The sequence below is a fragment of the Aptenodytes patagonicus genome, chromosome 1, assembly GCF_965638725.1.
Source record: "Aptenodytes patagonicus chromosome 1, bAptPat1.pri.cur, whole genome shotgun sequence".
Taxonomy (NCBI): Eukaryota; Metazoa; Chordata; class Aves; order Sphenisciformes; family Spheniscidae; genus Aptenodytes; species Aptenodytes patagonicus.
In genome coordinates this window covers 193,146,048-193,164,884 of record NC_134949.1, presented here as the reverse complement: position 1 = coordinate 193,164,884, position 18,837 = coordinate 193,146,048, and the positions used below count along the sequence as shown (strand labels likewise).

The following is an 18,837-nucleotide window of genomic DNA, read 5'->3' as shown; positions in this document are numbered from 1 at the left end:
GCAATTAAAACAAAAGCCACCATTGAACTTCAGGTGTCAGAACATTTTTCTTTATTTATACCTATCAGATGAATAATAATTTTATACACTGTGTAGCTACCTAGAGAACAGAAGTTCTATTACACGTGTTTCTAAGACAGCAGTACTACAGCCTTTCACTATTCTTAGGCATTCATCACTGATCAAATTTTTCAAGCAAAATTCAGCACTACCAACCATTTTTCTCTGTGGATACTGCATATTATTTTTGTCAGACAGCTTAGTATAAATTTCTTTTTGTATAAGTTACATTACATACCTCCCCAATGAAAGAAAAACACAGAAGTGCTTTTCTGTACGCTGCAAAATTCTGCACACATCAAGAATCAGAGGGTTAGTATTGCTTAACACCTTGGGGAGAAGAGTTGCAATCGGTATTTCTCCATTGCCATATGCTGTAGTAAAACTAATCAGTGGTATTAGCAACAACCGACAAAGTTTAAGTGGTCCAAGGTCAAGTAAAAGGGAGGACCAAGCTTGGGCTCAAACAAGAGATACAGTCTTTCAGCTAAACTGCATAGTTTGAGAAGTTTTATAATCACTTCCACGACAAATAATTTACCAGAGGGAAAGCATTAAAAGTATATCCCGGACATGAAAGGTCAAGAAGCCTACGTTTTATCCAGTCCCTGTGCCAAGCGTTTCTTTGCTGCATTTAGATGGGTCGTATTCTGTACCATACTCATGACCTCCGAGTCATCTGTCACCACCTGCAAGAGGTGCAGAATCACCTCCAGTGATGTGGAAAGAATGCTGAAGATGGTGCAGCACCACCCAGACACCCTCAACTGCATCTTGACCAACTGCATCTCTGTCAAACCCTAGGTCATCAAACGTGATGCAGAATGACATCAGAAACAAAAGAAAACATGTAAGTTCTTGCAATTTCCTTTTGTAGGAAAGTTTAGTTTAGTTTAGTTCCCAGTTCCCCTGAGTGCCTCTTAAAACTCTAGCTTTCAAATTTTAACTAAAGCGGCATACAAATAGTCTTACGGCAGATAAAGCACAGCTATAGTAGGAAGACTATTCAAAATAGCAATCAGTCCAGGGAGGTTTAATTTAGAGAGAGAAGAAAGACTTTAAACCTTGATAAGGCATGACATGATTCCATGCCATTGATCTGCAATCGCATAGCTTCATCTGTAATGCAAACAAAAAGTTATTTAGAATACTCTTAATTAGGTATCATAAGTGTACACTGGCACATTACTGAATCTATAAACAGACAGCAACCACACCATTTCACTCCTGCTCCATGTTATAAGGGTATGGGACGGGGGGAGAAGAAAGGCACTTTCCTTTTTTTAAGACCTTTCTTAAAGTTGCACTATTGAAAAGAAGTAATTTTTTTGCTTCTGAAGGTATTTAACCAGGCCTTTAAATACTGACAAATCTTCCTCAGCAGACACAGGTTATCCTTGACACTTGTGTAAAAGGAAGAAAGAGAATACTTAATTTGAAATAAATCAGGAACTGTATTCTAGTGATCTGTTAAGACATTCAGAGGGACATGGCTCTGGGCAACCCAGTGTTGCTCTGAAAGTGTCCCTCCTCTGAGCATGGGGGTGGGACCAGATGACCTCCCAAAGTCTCTTCCAACCCAAATTACTATTATGATTCTGTAACAACCCCCATAAATATTTTTTTTCTAGAAGAAGTCCCTCTCTATAACCTCTCACACCTACACACGGTAATTTAAACTGTGGATTAGCTATAAATAACCTTGGTGTATATTTCAAAGAAAAGGTATAATCATCCTTAGCATAAAATTCAGCAGAAGCTCATTTGCCTCTTGCTCTGGCTGTGACTTACTTTATTTTTTTTTTTATTCAAACAGAAAACCATCAGATTTCCCAGTCATTTCCAACTCCTCACTGTGAGACAACCTCCCAGGGACACAGGTTTATCACAGGCTCAAAGGGTAATTTGAAATAGGAGCCCTTTGTAAAACTGTTGGCGGCAGAGCCCTGGCTGACGAGGGGTGGAGAAGGAGTAGAACCTGTGTTGTTAACTCCTTTTATCTCCTCCTCAGTGGTGCACACAGCAACCAACTGAAAAACTGATTTTTTTTTTTTTTTTTTACCCTAAACAGTGTAAGCAAAAAAAAATTCAGTATTGGTTCGCATGCACACACACATGCACAGGACTACTGGTCTCTTTATGCAAGAAGTAAGACCATCTGAAGTGTACATATAACCAGAACTATGGAAAAATGCAAAGCTTAAAGAAACTGGAATAAAGATTATGTATTCTTTTAAAAAAAAAAAACAAACCAGCTGTTCACTGTAGTTGCATTTACCTGGCAACACCAGGTAACATGAAATAATACACAAAAGTACTGACTGTTTTTTAAACTTACAGCTTGACATTGCCAGCACATTTAATAGCTTGCTTTTGACAAGAGCTCATCAGAAGTTCTGTACTTATTAGGATCTTCTTTTCCTTTGAAATGCTGAAGAAGCAGCAGAACAGAGTTTTGTGATGCAGCACCAGGGACATAGATAGAAATCTGACAACCCTCTGAAGCCCAGAGTATATTTTTTAATTTATTTTATAAAATTACCAAGTAGGGCAAGGGAAAAAGCTTGTCATCTACTAGACAGGATACAAGCACAGACCTTCACTTGTGTAACTGCCTTTGAATTTTTGAAAGCTTATTTGCCAGTGGATTGAGGAAGGTTGGAGACCACCAGCCTAAGCAGTAAAGTGTCTCAGGTATAAATTTTATCTTGCCTGCACATAGTTTTGAGGCACGCTGACCAAAATGTTCTCTCTACAAAATGTTAACCAGTGGACTCAGTACAGGTAAAAGTCCTTTCTTTGCTTCCTAAAGCTTGCCTGCTTCTAGAAGCAGGCAAGAAGCAGCATACAAACGTGTATTAGCCCAGCATTCATTCATAACCAAAAAAACCAAGATGCAGTCAACTGAGCATGAAGACATGAAAGTTTTCTTAAATTGTTTTCCCCCTACAAAAGCATTATAATGCAGACTTCCAGGTTATATGCAAAGTTTGCTTAAACAAGTTCACTCACTCAGGGGAAAGAAAATAAAGTTTAACAACATCAGATAGATGGCTCTGAAGGTTATTCCTGTTTATTTTGTCTGTAATGAGAAGCTGTGTAAATGAGAAAAATATTTTTTATTTCCTTAAAAGCTCTGGTTTAATCGGAAACGTTGGCTCTTCATCTCACACCCAAGTAACTCGCTCACACTAGCTCCCCGTTGCAGACCTGCGTCCTCTCAGCATTCTTCCCAGACAGAATCCACGTGTTATAAATATATCAAGTTAATATACAATAGAAAGAATTACTGTTTACACCACGAACACTGCCATATTCTTTCAGTGATGGGATCCTTGACTCACTAAACCCCCTTTTACCCTATGTGCTCTCTCTTTTTTCACTTTAACAGACCTCTGAGACTGAGGCCAATCAATGTTTGTCTATAGAGTAACTCGTGTGAAGCTCCCCGAGACATCGGGCAAAAAATGACAATAATAGCTGAAAAATCAGCAAAAAGGGTGCATTAGTTTTCAATAGCTCCCCAGTGAACCATCTGCTCCCAAGATCCATCAGTACCACCGAAGGAGAAGGCAGTGCAGAGGAGTGAAACTATCCAGAGGAGCAACCTCATGTATCTGCACCCTCTCCAAGACTCCATGCCCAGCAAACTTTTTTGCCTTGGGCAGTTTCTCTCTTTATGGGGATTATTGGGAGAAACCTTGCAGAGGCACAGGCTGAAAGGAAAAGGGATGTCACCCTTTCTCTGTTCAAATTCCTGAAGAAACCATGACAGCAGCAGGCAGGAAAGGAGGGAGAGAACAAGAAGCAAGATGTCTCTATGGGAGCATTAAAACAAACACAGAAGTATGTGCCCATCCTCACAATCAACAGAGAGTGTGCACAGGGAGGGAAGAACTCTCTGCCCTACAGGTGGCTGGGACTGCTGGTTAGCCATGCTGATCCCTCCTGACATCCTTAGCTGAACCAGAGCAAGCTACCCTTCGCACCAAGAGCTGGGAAGACACCGACCTCTCTCTCACTCCGGAGCATCACAGCGGCAGTAAGGACTACCGGCTGTCAAACTGAAGCCAAACTCGGTTGCTAAATTTAAGCAACCACACAACAGGACATAACTGACCAGAGCAGCATGAGAGCCCTTTAGATCCACTTAAATCTCCGCAGGCATGAAAAACCTCAGCAGATCTTCCCAGCACGAAACTATGCCAGAAGTGCAAAACGACACCAAGGGCACGGCTGGCTCTTCTCAGTGAGCACATCTAGAAAGACCCTGGCATGGGCTGGACATGCATCCTCCCGGTGGCTGCCCACAGAGGGGCTCGTGTTGCTTCCCACCCGGCAAATACATAGGGAGACTCTACACCCACAAGCTACTATTCAGCTTCAAAACCCTATTAAGGTTGCTAAGTGACAATAATGTAGCGTGATCTCACACCATTTGCAAACCCCAAACGTTTAAAGGCAAGGAAATGAATGGTTCAGGTCATCAGAAATCTCATGCCGCCCATCTAATAAACAAATAAATTCTCATCAAGTGTAAAACCTTGCCAAATTCATTACCATAACGTTAACTCTCCCAGGAGTATAGCTCAGGGTTTTGTTATCGTGCTTTCAGTATCTAAGCGGTGGAATATGCCTAAACAGGAACATTAGTCAAATGAAAAACTTAGCTGGAAAAAAAAAAATTATTTGCTCTTTCTTCATAATTGTGCAATATATCAGGATAATTCCTAAATGGTAAAAGTTTTATAAGTCAACTACGTTCTGACTTCGTGTATAAAGTTTTTGTGGCCCACATCCAACAAGCACTTAAGCGCCGGCTTAATTTTAAGAAGTAATTAATCATATAAAAGTGTACAGGACTGAAGTGTTTCAGTATGTGCTTAAATGTTTTACTAGAATAAATCTCTTATTTCATTTTAAATAGCATCTAATGCGGTGGTCTTATTTTTAGCATATCAATAAAATAATAATTTATTTTGGGTCAGCATTAAGCTTGTTTGCTGTGATAAATGCAATGTTTGCATTAAGAAAGAATGAGGTTTCTTTTTATTATCATGTGGAGTATGTAAGTTATGGATGCCCCCGAGCTAGGCTTTTTCTGCCATTGCTAGCAAATTGAGAGTTGTGGCTTGAACAGAGCTACAGTTACTGCACTGTTATTTAGTAGCCTGTTCTTAGGTTTTTAAAAGAAGATTTTGGACAACGCAAGTTACTTTTTGGAGGCAGGAGGGGAAAGGATAAAACAGTAATACAAGGCAGTGGCAAATACAAAGATGAAAGAAAGAGTTATGTCTCTTCATAAAAGACAAAGTCCAGGTACCAAAGTATCAAACTGAAAAAAATGAACAAAGCTAGCCATGCTGTCAATAACTGTATAACATCACATCCACCTACGTTACAAATAACTATAAAGAATCTCAAAAACCTAACGGCCAACCAGAACAAAATATTGGTCTTGTGGTTCCTCTGCAAGTGAGCTACTGAACTGCCTTCACAAGACACCGAACTGTGTCTTAATTATCCCTATCAGAGGAAAACATCTAAAACATCAGAATGACTACAGCATTCTTTTATACCCAAAACTCCGTATTCTGAGCTTCAATGAGTCCACACAAACACACAACACTTCACATTACCTTCTTGCTGCGCTTAGATTTTGAGGTCTCCAGACTATGTATGTTCTCTAGATCCCTTACCAGAAGCATGGCTGGTCAGAGTTCAAAGAAAATGGGAGTAACATTGTTTAAAAAAAAAACTTAGCCTTTTGGAGCGTTCCGGAGGAAGAACTTTTTGTCATCTTCAGTAAGTCAAGAGGATTCAGTATTTCCCTTCAGATAAAGGCTTTGTGATAGCCAGACAGACTATTCTTGTGATCACTACTTCAATTACAAAATCACTGTAGTTCTACGTATTCTGCTGCAGATATCCAGACTAACTTGGCTAGTCCAGCTAGTCATACAGCAGTCTTGCATCTTGGATTCTGATGTAACTGCTGGAAACAATTCAAAATGTCCACAAATTATCTATATAGCCTTACATGGATAAAGACCCAACTATAGAATAGTCCTTTCTTGAGCTCTGGCATGGCTGTTATGTGTCTTTGGGACTCTGCGCATGACGTTCACAAGATAAGGCATCTCGGAAAGGGATTCCCAGTTGTCATTCGTTCTTGAATTAGTCTCTTCTTTTGCTTCTTAAAACCAGAAATTCTCTCTAAACTAAACAAGAAGCTCAGTGTGTTTCACCTGATCTTTTTGACAGAAAAGCGTTCCCCAGCTCCTTGGAACAAAACACAAAATAATCAAAATCTCTTATATTAAAGATGAGAGTCTGATTATCTTGTCTTTTTTCACATTCACAGCTCACCAGCTGGCTGGGGGGGGAAGTATAACTTGTTATTTTTCAGTACAAAATAGCATTAATCCTTTAAAGATTCTAGAAAGAAAGAAAGAAAAAAAAGACCAAAAGCAACATTTTCTTCGAAGACCTGCTTGCAAATATCTACTAAAAACATTACAAGCTTCTCCTTTCTGGTACTTAGCTAGCAATTTAAGCTTTGCCAATACATGCATCACTAAAATGCCTTAGCAGATTTCATTTCAGTTTTATACAAACATGTGTCAGGATTTGGAGTGGTAATGACCACTGTGCCTTAAATAGTGTAACTCTTTCCATTCTAAGCCTGCTCGCTTCTATGTAGCGTGTTCAGTCATTTTTAACTTCCCAAAACTATCATGTCTTTGGCTGAAATTTTCCATTAATGGACCCTTTTTTGAAAGCTTATGCAAAGACAGAGCAAGTATGAGAAGCAATAAATATTGCGCACCATTTCACGCTAAAAACTGGTTTGCTTCGTCCAAGCCTACTCTAGAACTGAATAATATATATATGTATATGAAACCTGAAATATATTACTCTGTGCACGAGTACGTGTGTCTGCATGTATCAGGAGCATTCACTGATGAACTGATTCTGAGTATTTCACTTAAAAATTAGGTTAAAGACCCCAGGATGCGGGGAGGGAATCAAATTTGCCAGAGATTTTACAACAGTTGTGAAAAAAAGTTGGTGAAACATTTTACTAAGGATGGATATACAGTGCATGCACTGAACAAACTGATTTAATTGCAGAGCAAAAATGATGGAAAATACGAATACTGCAGCAGACAGATATCCTGCAGCCTTTTCTGTAGGCACTGCCAGGTGCCAAGAACTTGAGGACGATTTCTATGCACCTGGTCACTTTAGTTCTGCCCCATGCTGTTTATAATAACATGATAAAGTTTAGTGACACTATACGTGTTACTGCCGTTGCAAAATAAATTGCGAATTACAATGCATTTTGAAGCTGTGCAGATTCAGACAATCCTAATGCACATACAGGATCCCCAGTGGGGTTAAATTTGCTACCGTGGCATTCTCCTGAGAACTTCTAGTACATAAAAATCATGTTTCCTTAACCAGAAAGGAATCAACCACTACTTAGCTGAGTAAATCAGGAACTATCAAAGCTAGAAAAAGCAGATTGCATTGCAGAGTGTGATGTTCATGAAGTCTAACGCCGGTATCGACCACAGCACTTTACACTTAGGTGAATTAACAAGCGATGGTAATTGGAGAGAAATGTATACCAGAAACAAACAGGAAGTGACTACTGGGGCTTGGCACTGTCAAATGTCACCATATGGAAGAGGTTAGAAACTTTTTGAAGGCTCAGTTCCTAAATGGCTGGTGTTATCCACTAAGGCCAATAAAAACACAGTGGGGAATTTAATTAATTTACTTTTATTACTCCATAATGATCTAGGATATCTAAAAAAATATATTAAGACCCCAGATAAGATAATTCTAGTAACAACTCTTGCCATTTAACTAACAACACTGTATCATCTCCACTACTTATAACACACTGGTGTTTCTGAACATCTCCCACGTTACAGTAATTTCGTTATTAACAAAAACCACTGGGGGTGAAGGAGAGGAAGAAACCATCTCCCGGATACATTACAAGTGTATTCATCTCACTCAATACACCCTATTTTCTTACATTTCCCAATTTATACTTTCTGCTCCAGAATGTCTGCTTCATCCAAAAACAAACACAAGCCAGATACCCAATCACAGACTTGAGAGCAAAACATGTATCCAGCAGAGCTTTCCCATTAACTGCACACGGACCCATTAAAGTAGGAAGCCAGGTCAGCGATGAAAGCGCTAGTCTTTACGTCCACTTTTTAGCACAGAGTACTCAAGAGAAGATTAGGAACTATAACTGTGCTCATCTGACAACTCTACTTCCAAGTATCCAGGGACCATTTCATTTATTAATCTTGTGCTCGCCCCCAAAATGAGCAGAATTTAAAGAGAAAAAGTGTCAGCTCTAATTTGAACCTTCCCTTCTTGACAGGTCCCAGCTATAAAGAACTGAAGCAAGACCATCTTTTTAAGGAATGTACTTTGCACTACACTGATTAACTTTAAAGAAACTACAACCCAGCTGATGACAGGCAGAGTTTTCGGGCTGCAGCCCAAAGATCTGAAGTCATCTGTTTCATTTAAGAAAGGCACCGACGCTGCCTGTCTTAACCAGCATCTTTAAAAGTGAAGACGACAAATTTAACGCAGACGCATGGAGAACTTTCCACGACTTAAATCCCCAATATAACACTGTTTGTACAGCATCATATATACTACTTCAAAACTGCCTGACTACAGTTTTCCAAAGCCCTCATAAAAACAAAATGTATATTCCAAAAATGTTTTTTACCAAGACACTTTTTTATGTGCTAAATATTCAGGTCTCCCAGAGGGGAGCAAATTGCGGGTAGACATCACGAAGTCAAGAATTGTTTCAACACTCTCCGTTGGGGATTTCAGCTCAAAACTGCTCGAACTTCACAGGGTACCTGCCACCTGTTTATTCCCTTGCATTTCCTCCAAGGAACACATACGAACTCCACAGATGCAACAGCTTCCAGAATGAGGTTTAAAGATGCTGGCTTTAATCTCACAGAAGTACTAATTAATTTTGGTCCTGACTCCCCTAAAGACACCTACTGCCACCCACTGTCACTCGATAACCAAGTATGGGGCTTGAGCAAACAGCTCCTAGGTACAAACAAGGTGTTGGCCCAAAGAACAGTTTAGTTCTTGGCACTGCAACTTGGTCCCTCCTCCTCAGGTTTGCAGACACCAAAACATGTTGATCTTCAAGTTTTCTGTTTGGGGAAATTAATAATGGCATTATTTTGACATAGACATGCCTTTAAAGTACTCTGAAAATGTGAGGAATACATACGCGTAAATTAAAAATACACCCATAACAGAAGTTACATAAACATCTGGCCCTGTCACCCATCCGTTTCTCGTAATGATTTACTGTAAAAGTAGTTCCACTGAAATCAAGCGAGCAGTTTGCAGAGGAAGTTGCTATTCAACGTGGGCAAGTGGTGGTAAAACCGGACAACAGATTTCTAAGTAGAACTGTAAGCATATGATTAGCGTATCACAAACAAGCAATGAACTTCAGTATAATTACATCTGCCAATATAGTATTCTTTTTTTTTTCATTTTCCCATTCTGTTTTTCACCCCCTGCCCCCAGCCACATACTTAATTGTTTTTATTTAGGAAGAAGAAGGCAAAGCTTCAAAACTCCCTTTGAGCACTACAGGTGTTAGAAATCTTTAGACTTATCTTTGTGCTAGCGAAAAGGGTTTGCCCCTATACATACATTTGCTAAATCTTACCATACACACGTTAAAAAAAATCCACTCCTGAGTGATTCTGTCTGCAAAGTATCACCATATGGTAGCTTTCACAAATGACCAACTGTACCAAAACATCTAAAAATAACATCTTCCTTAAGTAAAATAAAAACAATTACCAGCAGAGACTTTTGGGTATAGTTCTGAGCTAAGGAATCAATACCACGTTGCTGAAATGTTTCAAGTAAGTATATAAGCAACCTCCGGAGAAAAATAGCACAGCGTTAAACAGCCCACAAGCATCAATGATAAATGTAATATACATGTTTTGGGTTCTTTCAAAAGTCTATTCTTAGCTGTAAGACAAACCCAATCTATTTAATTAAAACCTTAGCTTACAAACACATTCACCGAGTAAGTGAAGCTTAACAAATCTAATATGAATGAAAGGGACTAGCTGGGTAAAAGAGCAGCTCCCTGACGTTCCTTGCTCTAGCGGTTTCATGTAACCACTGATCACCAACTACTACAACAGCAAACATACAACACCCTCAAACTAAATGGGAGTTGTCTGTCTAAATATAGCTACTTTTAAATAATGCATCGTGAGTTATAAAATAAAGTGCTACTGAATTATTTAACATGGGTCTCATCTTTAACAAAGATCACTTTTAATTAAATGGAAAGAAAGATGTTTATATTCGGGGTTGCATATTGTTGTAAATGGCAACCAGTAAAGCAACATTTTATGACTCCAATTACGTCAGCAGTCAGTTTTTCCTATATATATCTGATTCACAGAAATAGAACTGAGACACTAAGATAAGCAAAAGCATCACTTGTAGACTTGTCTTAGAACTTCAGGCGATCCCAGCTTTGCGTTCATTCACAGCCCTCAGATACAGAATATCCCACCAACCCGTAACAGTTGGTAAGAATTGGCTGAGATCTCATGCTCACAAACCTGTTTCAATAACGTTCATAATCCACACGCTTTCCTTACACAAGCACCAACTAAGAGAGCAAACTCTCGAACACACTTAACACCGCTACAGCTAATAAAGCATCATGCTCTGTCACTTTTAAAACATTTTGAAGACCGCCAGACAGAAGTGGTGTTAAAGCTGAAAGTTTGTGTAGGACTATGTTTTCAACACGATGCAATCGTCTTACGTTATTTACTATAGTAACCCTTCAGCCAGGCCTAACATCTGCAAATGCAAAATCAGCATTTAGCAATAAAATGGGATGACATGTCGTGTTTAGGAGGTTTCAGGAAAAAATTGCTTTCCACCTCGCATAACGGGATACTGCTACTGTTTAACAACCAATACTTTCTGTTTAAAGGTGGCTGCCTTTTGGACGTAGTGTGTGAAGCGAAAGCTCGAAGGAAGAGCAGCAACAACCCAAGAGGACTCCACAAACAGCTCCTTACTAACTTTAATGGGTGCTCTGTAAAGGAAACAACAACACATGACCTATTGTGTGGAAATCAAACCCTAAGTGTGATCTGTCTGGGCCTGCATGGACTCACTTTGCCCCTCAAACCAGACGCTTACAGCAAAAACCCTGACCTTGATGTCACTGCACCCATCGGCTCTCCCCAACGGGGTTTTGTGCAGACCCCATCACTGAATGCGGCCCACGCTTTGTAGAACGTCATAGGATCCTTCTACACAGAAAGTAAGTCAGGTCTCATTATTTTTGTACTTTTAAATGCATGCTTGTTGAAGTTGATTTTACAGGGAAAAACGTGCTGTAAATACACCATCCATCAAAAAGTTAATTCCACCCGGATGACTTCGGCAGCCCGAGCCAGCCAAAAAACTGCATTAGCCCGAAATTTTGACAGCTGCTTTACGTATCCAGCCCCACGAGCGAGGATGTATACCGGTTTACTCCTGTCCCACGAGATGCCTTTCAAAGCGGCAACCGCGTTTCCCTCCTTCGCGGCACTCCCGCTCCCAAACGGGAGTCCGATGTGCCGCCGCGGGCTCCCCGCCCGCCGCTGCCTGCCGCTGCCTGCCGCTCCGGCGGAGCGCACGGCGGCGGCCCCCCGGGGCCGGGGGTGAAGAAGGCGGGGGGGGGGGGTGGGGGGGAAGAAGGAAAGTTGGTGAGGAAAGGGCTCGCTGAAACAGCCCACCCGCGCTGTGGGGAGGCAGGGCGGGATCCCCGCGGCAGCGGTGCCCGCCGCCGAGGAAGAGGAGCCGGAGGGAGGCTGCCCGCCGCTTCCCCCACACCCAGGACGCCAGGCAGGGCAGGGCAGGGCGGCTGCCGGCCGCCGGGGCGGTCGGCTTCCCCTCCCGCCCGGCGAAGCCCCGCCGCCCCGGGGGGCTCTTCCTGCCAGCCGGGGACAGATGTGGACGCAACAGCTGGAGGGGGAGGAGGGGGGAGGGAAGGAAGGAAGAGGCACGGCTGCCTCCCCCCCCACGCCGCCGCTCCCGAGGATGCGGGCGGGATGCAGCGGCCGCCCCCGGCTCCGAGCTGGCCCCGCTCTTGGATGAGGATGGAGAAACTTGCCCCGAAGGCAGCGGGGCTCGCCGGCTGCTGCCCCCCTTACCTTGCTGCGGATCTGGCCCGAGGTGGACACTTTCCGGATGAGTTTCTGGGGGCCCTCGTGCTCCCCTTCGCTGTCCGACGACTCGTCCGCCGGCCCCGCCGCCGCCGGGGGTTGGGGCTGGGGCTGCTGCGGGATCCCGGCGCCGCTCATCCCCGACTCGGCCCCGGCCATCTTCCCGGACTCCTGCCGAGAGAGAGCACACGAGCCCGGCTCAGCCAGGGCAGCCGCTGCCGCTCCCCTCCCCGGGGAGGAGGAGGAGGAGGAGGTGGCGCGGGAGGGTGGGGAAAGAGGCGGCGCGGGGGGGAGGAGACGGAGGCGGCGGGGACGGAGCCGGGAGCTGGCGGAGCGGAGCGGACCGCCCGGCCGCCATCTTCCGCCGCCCCCTCTGACGGGGAAGGGCGGCGGGCCCGCCCCGGACCGGCCACGGCGGGCGCCGCTCCCCGCTCGCAGGGGGCTGGGGCGCCGCCACCCGCCGGCGGGCGGAGCCGGGACGGACGGGCCCGGCCCCCTGCGCCCCTGCCGCCGGGGAGCCGCCGGGAGCGGCCGCCGGCTCCAGGGGGCGCCCCGCCGGCCGGGCCGGCTCGAAGGGGGGCCGCGTCGCAGGTGAGCGCCGGGGCGGCGGAGTGAGTCCGAGGGGCGAAACGGGCGAAAGCGGGTGGAGAGGGCCCCCGGCGCCCCCCGCACCTGCCCGGGCTTCCCCGGACGTCCCCGCGTCCCGCCGCGCCCGCGTGAACAGAGTCCCGCGTGGTTCGGGAGGTGGGACGAGGCACGGGCAGAGAGCGGCCCTCCGGTGTCTGAGCACCTTCCGTTCACGCCCCTCGCTGAACCCTACCGTGGGGTTTATAAACCCAGGCGGCCGTCAGCGGGAGCTGGAAAGCCAAGTTTCAAACGCTTCACGCAAGCACCGCGAAACCGTCCGGCTCTGAACGCGGGTGGCCTTCCCGCGTGCTGTCCGGCCGCGGTTGAGGACTCTCTGGCTCTCCCTTGGGAGCACAGGATGTACTTTTTGGGACTGGATGGACGGCATCTAATGCAATGGGTTCCTTATCCCCACCTCCAACCAGTCAATCCCGTGGTATCCTTCAGCGTCAAAGCGTTGGGCAATTTTGGCAAATGCATACATTGTTTTCCAGTTGTTTTCTCCTCTTAGTTCAATTTTCTTACTACTCTATTCATTTTTGTCTCTGTAAAAGAGGAGCTTTTACTCAGAAAGGGTCAGTTTTCCCTTTTAACCTCAGATCTGGCAGCTCACACGATCTCGAAATGTCACCACATGTTCTGAATTGTGGGACTTCAAAATTATTGTGGCTTGTATGTAGTCAGTGTTCAAAATAAGCATTTAAATCACAGCAATACTAAATAAAACACACAACTCCTAGCTGCATGGACCAGATTAAACATAAGAAAGCAAGCAATACTTGTGGCTTCTATATTCCCACAATTCTATTTATATTTCTAGAAAGGGAACTGACATCTCTTAATATGCTAATATAATGCCGCAGTACCTAAATACAAAGCACTTAATGAGAAAGAGAAACAAACCCATAGTGTACAACCTATCGTACACTGCAGACACCTTGCCATGAACTTAGTTTCACTCTGGAGTATACCAGTTCTTTTATTGGGACCTATTCGTAGTAGGTGAAATTAAGTATTTCCATGAAGCCTTGCAGGTTTTGTGTCTCAGTTCTGTGTTACTGCATCAGGTACTTCAAATGAGATTCTACTACTCTCCTCCACATAGGACCGCTTCTGATAAGTTGTATTGAAAAAATTGTCAAAAGTTACATTTAAAAAATGTCAAAATTTCTATTAAGTTATATTTTAAAGGAATTTTGATCGTATTACCTACATTCCCTATTAGAATAATAATAGGGCCTAAATCCTACCATTAATACCACATCTCAAAATAGATGTTCTCATATAGTCCCTTTTCCTTACAGGCTAATTGTGAAATTAAGGGATGACTGTCTTGTCTCACTCCTCACCTGAGAACGAGTTCTCCTCTTCCAAAAACATGGGATCAAACTTGGGCAAGCGCAAGTGTGTACTGCTCTCAGTGAATTAATTTAGGACACGGCTAGGCAGAAAGATAGGTTAAGAGCAAAGTTGATGGACACTTGTTCTTTCCACCCTCCTTCCTTCCTCTTCCCGACCTTAATTTCAGGACTAGCAAATTACGCCAGAACACGTCTCACTGCAATTCCATGAGCCTTTTGAAGGTAAATGGATGATTGAATGTTGCAAGAGGATGACAAGACAGAGTTTGCTAATTAATGCTAACATGTATTACATGTAATTGCGACTGTGATTTGAGAAATATTTAGTGCTAACAGAACGCCAGCAAGACTGACTAACCCCATTTAATTCAACTGAATTAAACAGCGCTAGCTGAACAACACTAGTTACTGTTAGATATGTTCCCATACTAAAAAAGCATTCAAAATATCAGCGCGTGTGACTGTCGTGTATTTGTATCACCGGACTAGGATCCTGTGCAAAGTTATGTGCAAAACTGTTTACAAGTAGACATTTCACCCACAGAAAATACCTTTCCAAATTCAGTTGAAGAGGAGAGATGAGACAGCAAGGGAGAAAGGCACACAAAGACAGCGTATTACTCAAGTGTATAATTTGGGATTAGGACGTTTGAACTCGGGGAGATCATGAAGTTGACTCTGTTGATGACCCCAAATTTGCACCTTTGGGTGTTTGGGCTTTTTTTAACAAAACATCATCTGGTTGCTTGTTCCTTATGTATTTATACCTCAATCCTAAAAACAGTAGGTGGTTAAAGTGTATTTCCAAAAACAGCCTTCCACTGAAGTTTTGGAATAATAAACGCACAGCACCAGTATCTTCCAGAGCAAGACACTAATCTGGTTTGTTTTCAACCTGCTTTCACAATTGGTTACACTGCAAGCTACTTTAAAAACTTGTCTTCACTTTTATAAAACATTGGACCATTTAGCAATGGATGTAAATACATTGTTTCATCATCTAGTGCATGGAAAAATAGAAACAAGTTAATAATTTGGTTTTTAAATATAACAGCTCCTGTGACATCCAATGGCTATTACAGTGCAAGCTCTAGAGGACCTGGTGATCTTCTTGGGTGTCTGTATAGACAGCTCAGATTTCATAGAATCATAGAATCATGGAATGGTTTGGGTTGGAAGGGACCTCTAAAGGTCACCTAGTCCAACCCCCGCTGCAATGAGCAGGGACATCTTCAACTAGATCAGGTTGCTCAGAGCCCCGTCCAACCTGACCTTGAAGGTTTCCAGGGATGGGGCATCCACCACCTCTCTGGGCAACCTGTGCCAGTGTTTCACCACCCTCAGCATAACATGTTTCTTCCTTCTATCTGGTCTAAATCTACCCCCCTTTAGTTTAATACCATTTCCCCTTGTCCTGTCACTACAGGAGCTACTGAAAAGTCTGTCCCCATCTTTTGTACAAGCCCCCTTTCAGTACTGATAGGCTGCAATAAGGTCTCCCCAAAGCCTTCTCTTCTCCAGGCTGAACAACCCCAACTCTCTCAACCTTTCCTCATAGGAGAGGTGTTCCATCCCCCTGATCTAGATTTCATCTCAAATGCATAAACACTGGTAAAAGACAATCTGTAGGTGAAATGGGAAATAAATACAATTCTTCAACTTCCGTTCACCTTCAGAGCTTAACTATCAGCCCTAGCTTCTGCACGCTTTCTGCACCGTGTGGACGGCATTGTGCATCCTCATGTAGGCTACCCCGTTGTCATCTCCTGACTGCCCGAACACAAAAATTGGGTTACAAGGAGGAAATGCACCAGCCTTTCACTTCCAAGCGAGTCTTACTCATCATATCTTGATAAACTTCAGAGTGCTATGAAAAAATTTTGAAGTACTAGGAATGTTCTCTCAGGTCACCTAATGTGAAGATTTTAGTAGTGACGACCTGCACATGGTAGGAAGTGTCCCTCAAGTACAGTTCAATGAGAATATGGTTTTGACAAAGTACGTAGTGGAATCTGTAAAATTATGGGCTCTAAAATCCACAGTCACCTAATATGTACAGTGTTCTTCAAAATGGGGACACTAAGCGGGTGTTAAGCATTGTTGAAAGTAAACCCGAGTTATTCATTCATGTTAGCATGGAAAGTTGTTTCTACAAACATACACGTTGTCCATGCATAAAGACGGTTTTAAAGATCTCACTGTTTCCACTTGTTCTTCTTTTCAGAGGCATTAGTAGATAATCAGGGTCCAGTTCCAGCCTTTACTGGCTGCTGGTAAAGCTGCCAAAGATAGCCATGAAATTTCACCTCAATAAGGACTGCCAACCTGACTTCCATCCCTTCATCTCGCAGCTGAAATTCTTCCAGGTGATCAGTGTCAGACTCGATATGAAAAATATTGAATAGCACATTTCAGCTCAGTGAATATAGCTATGAATACTGTGGTACAAATGGTACCACTAAAATCCCCTAGACTTCTGAGCAGGCTCTTGAAGAATATGGGGCTATATGCAGCCATTAAAAATACATACGATATTGGCATGCGCTGTGTCTTTTATTTAACACACTCAGTTTCACGCTTCTTAGTAATTGCCTTAAGTTTCCTAACTGAAGCAAGGGAAGACTGGTGAAAAGCGTGAAGGAAGTTTGGCATTTAAAAGGAGATGCTCAACTGATACAAAACAGCTCCGCTGACATCATTTGTGCTCCGGCAATTGATATCAGCTGATGATCTGCCCTTTATATTCAAGGAATCCCAAAGTGCTCGATACATACATGCAATGTGAGAGCGTTTTAACTCAACCACATCCAGTCCCAATAATAGAATGTGTGTCGCTAAAATGCATATGCAACGTAGAAAAAAAATCCAAATACATATGCACTCTAGCTGTGCCGGAGATTATAGTTTGTAATGCAGATTAATGCATTCTTTGATTCCAGGAACATAAATGATTCCAGCTCTAATATTGATTCCCTTCATAACAAGCGTATTTACCTCTTTTTCTCTAGGTCACTTTGGCATCTATAAGCTGAAGGGTAATAGATTTTTTTCCTCCACCTCAAAAAGTTGTTCTCAGGGGATCTGGGTGAGTAATGGTATATGTGTCAGGTTAACAATTCATCATGTTTAAAAGATTTTATTGAATCTTTCCTAGTTTTGATGGTTAGTGATAACTATAGTTTTTAACTGGGCTCCCCAAACTGAGCAAATTAATTTCAGATCCGCCTGTCTGAACTCCCTCTCGCAGCTCGAGTCAGCGCTGTTATTCTTCCTTGGCTTCCTTACTTACCAAAGGGGAAGCCAAAATATAACAAAATGTATGCATACCACTGTTAAAGAGAGTAACTACATCGCTCGTGGCTGTTTCAGGAGTAGCCGAGGCAATCCTGTAACCTGTAGGTTACAAAAGCGTGTTGTATGCTTCAGAGTGAAAAGGTATGAACCAGTGTAGGTCATCAAAATAGAGAATCACTTTGCGAATGTGTGAGGACCCATCTACGCATTTCAAGGGAAAGGTGAAGTCAAGACTCGGGTCTCATATAAGAAAGTCGGGTCTAGAACTTTGTAAGACATATATTGTGTATATTTTGAGTACAAAGCCACCGAATCTCTATTGGAAGAATGCAGGATGAGCCTTACATTTTCTGTTACTTTTATTTAGCTCCATCATGGAGGGTCTAATGCAACTCTTACTGGAGTCAGGAAGAGGTTTTCCATTCAAAAGTGAGCTGTGAATTAAGGGAAGGATTTTACAGAAATTTGACATCCGACACAGACAAGTCCAACCCTGACAGCCAAAGGAGAAGTTGTGGCTCCATTTGATGTCCATTACTTATTTCTCAGAACAGCTATAGGAACAGCACTTCCCAATGCCTTCTGACAATTTGCATAGATAATTAACTTCCACAGATTCAAAACCTGCAATAAATAGCTTCCCCTATCCTGCTGCTCTCTTGCTGTGTTTTGAGAGCGAGGGAGAGGTCTGGGCACTTTTTTTTCCCTTCATCATGCCGTTCTTCACCTAAATCTCCCTTTGCCCCCATTATAATATAAAGTCCTCCTATGGGCAGATACAAAGAAGAACGATGTGGCTTTTGCCACAAGGACTATGTGTTTTACCAGCAGGTGACCAGGTAAAGGATTGAGTGGCTTAGCTGAAATTAGAGTCTTGTGAAGAAATCAGTGCAGTGGTTAACCTTAAAACTGCATTCATGGATGCACTCTTTAACAAATGCAGCAATGAAATGATAAACATGACCCAAATCCTGGCCCTTACTGGGGGGAGGGGGAAATGGAGAAAAAAAAAAATGTGCTTCTTGTTTATCTGAGCCCTGCGCACAGAAGGAAACGGGTTTGGATGCTTCAGCCAGGACTCCGCATTTCCAAGCGGAGGGGCTGCAATCCATCTGCCTCACGAGTTTCAGCTGAGTTTCGGATGACGGCAGCCAATTTAAATGTCACTGTTTAATACGATAACGCATTCGCGGGAATCAGCTTCGCTGCCTTCC

The 18,837-nt window shown here is 43.1% G+C and overlaps 1 protein-coding gene across 2 annotated transcripts in view; it reads right to left on the bottom strand.

Annotated features, from left to right (window-relative positions):
• The window catches only part of DGKH (diacylglycerol kinase eta), a 171,789-nt gene extending 158,507 nt beyond the window's left edge, over window positions 1–13,282 (bottom strand). For both annotated transcript variants that reach the window (XM_076363380.1, XM_076363390.1), the window contains exons 1-2: window positions 13,162–13,282; window positions 12,330–12,512 (exon numbers count right to left, since the gene is read on the bottom strand). In XM_076363380.1, the coding sequence (XP_076219495.1) occupies window positions 12,330–12,500 (171 nt within the window). In that variant the 5' untranslated portion in view covers window positions 12,501–12,512; window positions 13,162–13,282. The remainder of the gene's footprint in view (window positions 1–12,329; window positions 12,513–13,161) is intronic.
• Between the last annotated feature and the right edge of the window lie 5,555 nt (window positions 13,283–18,837).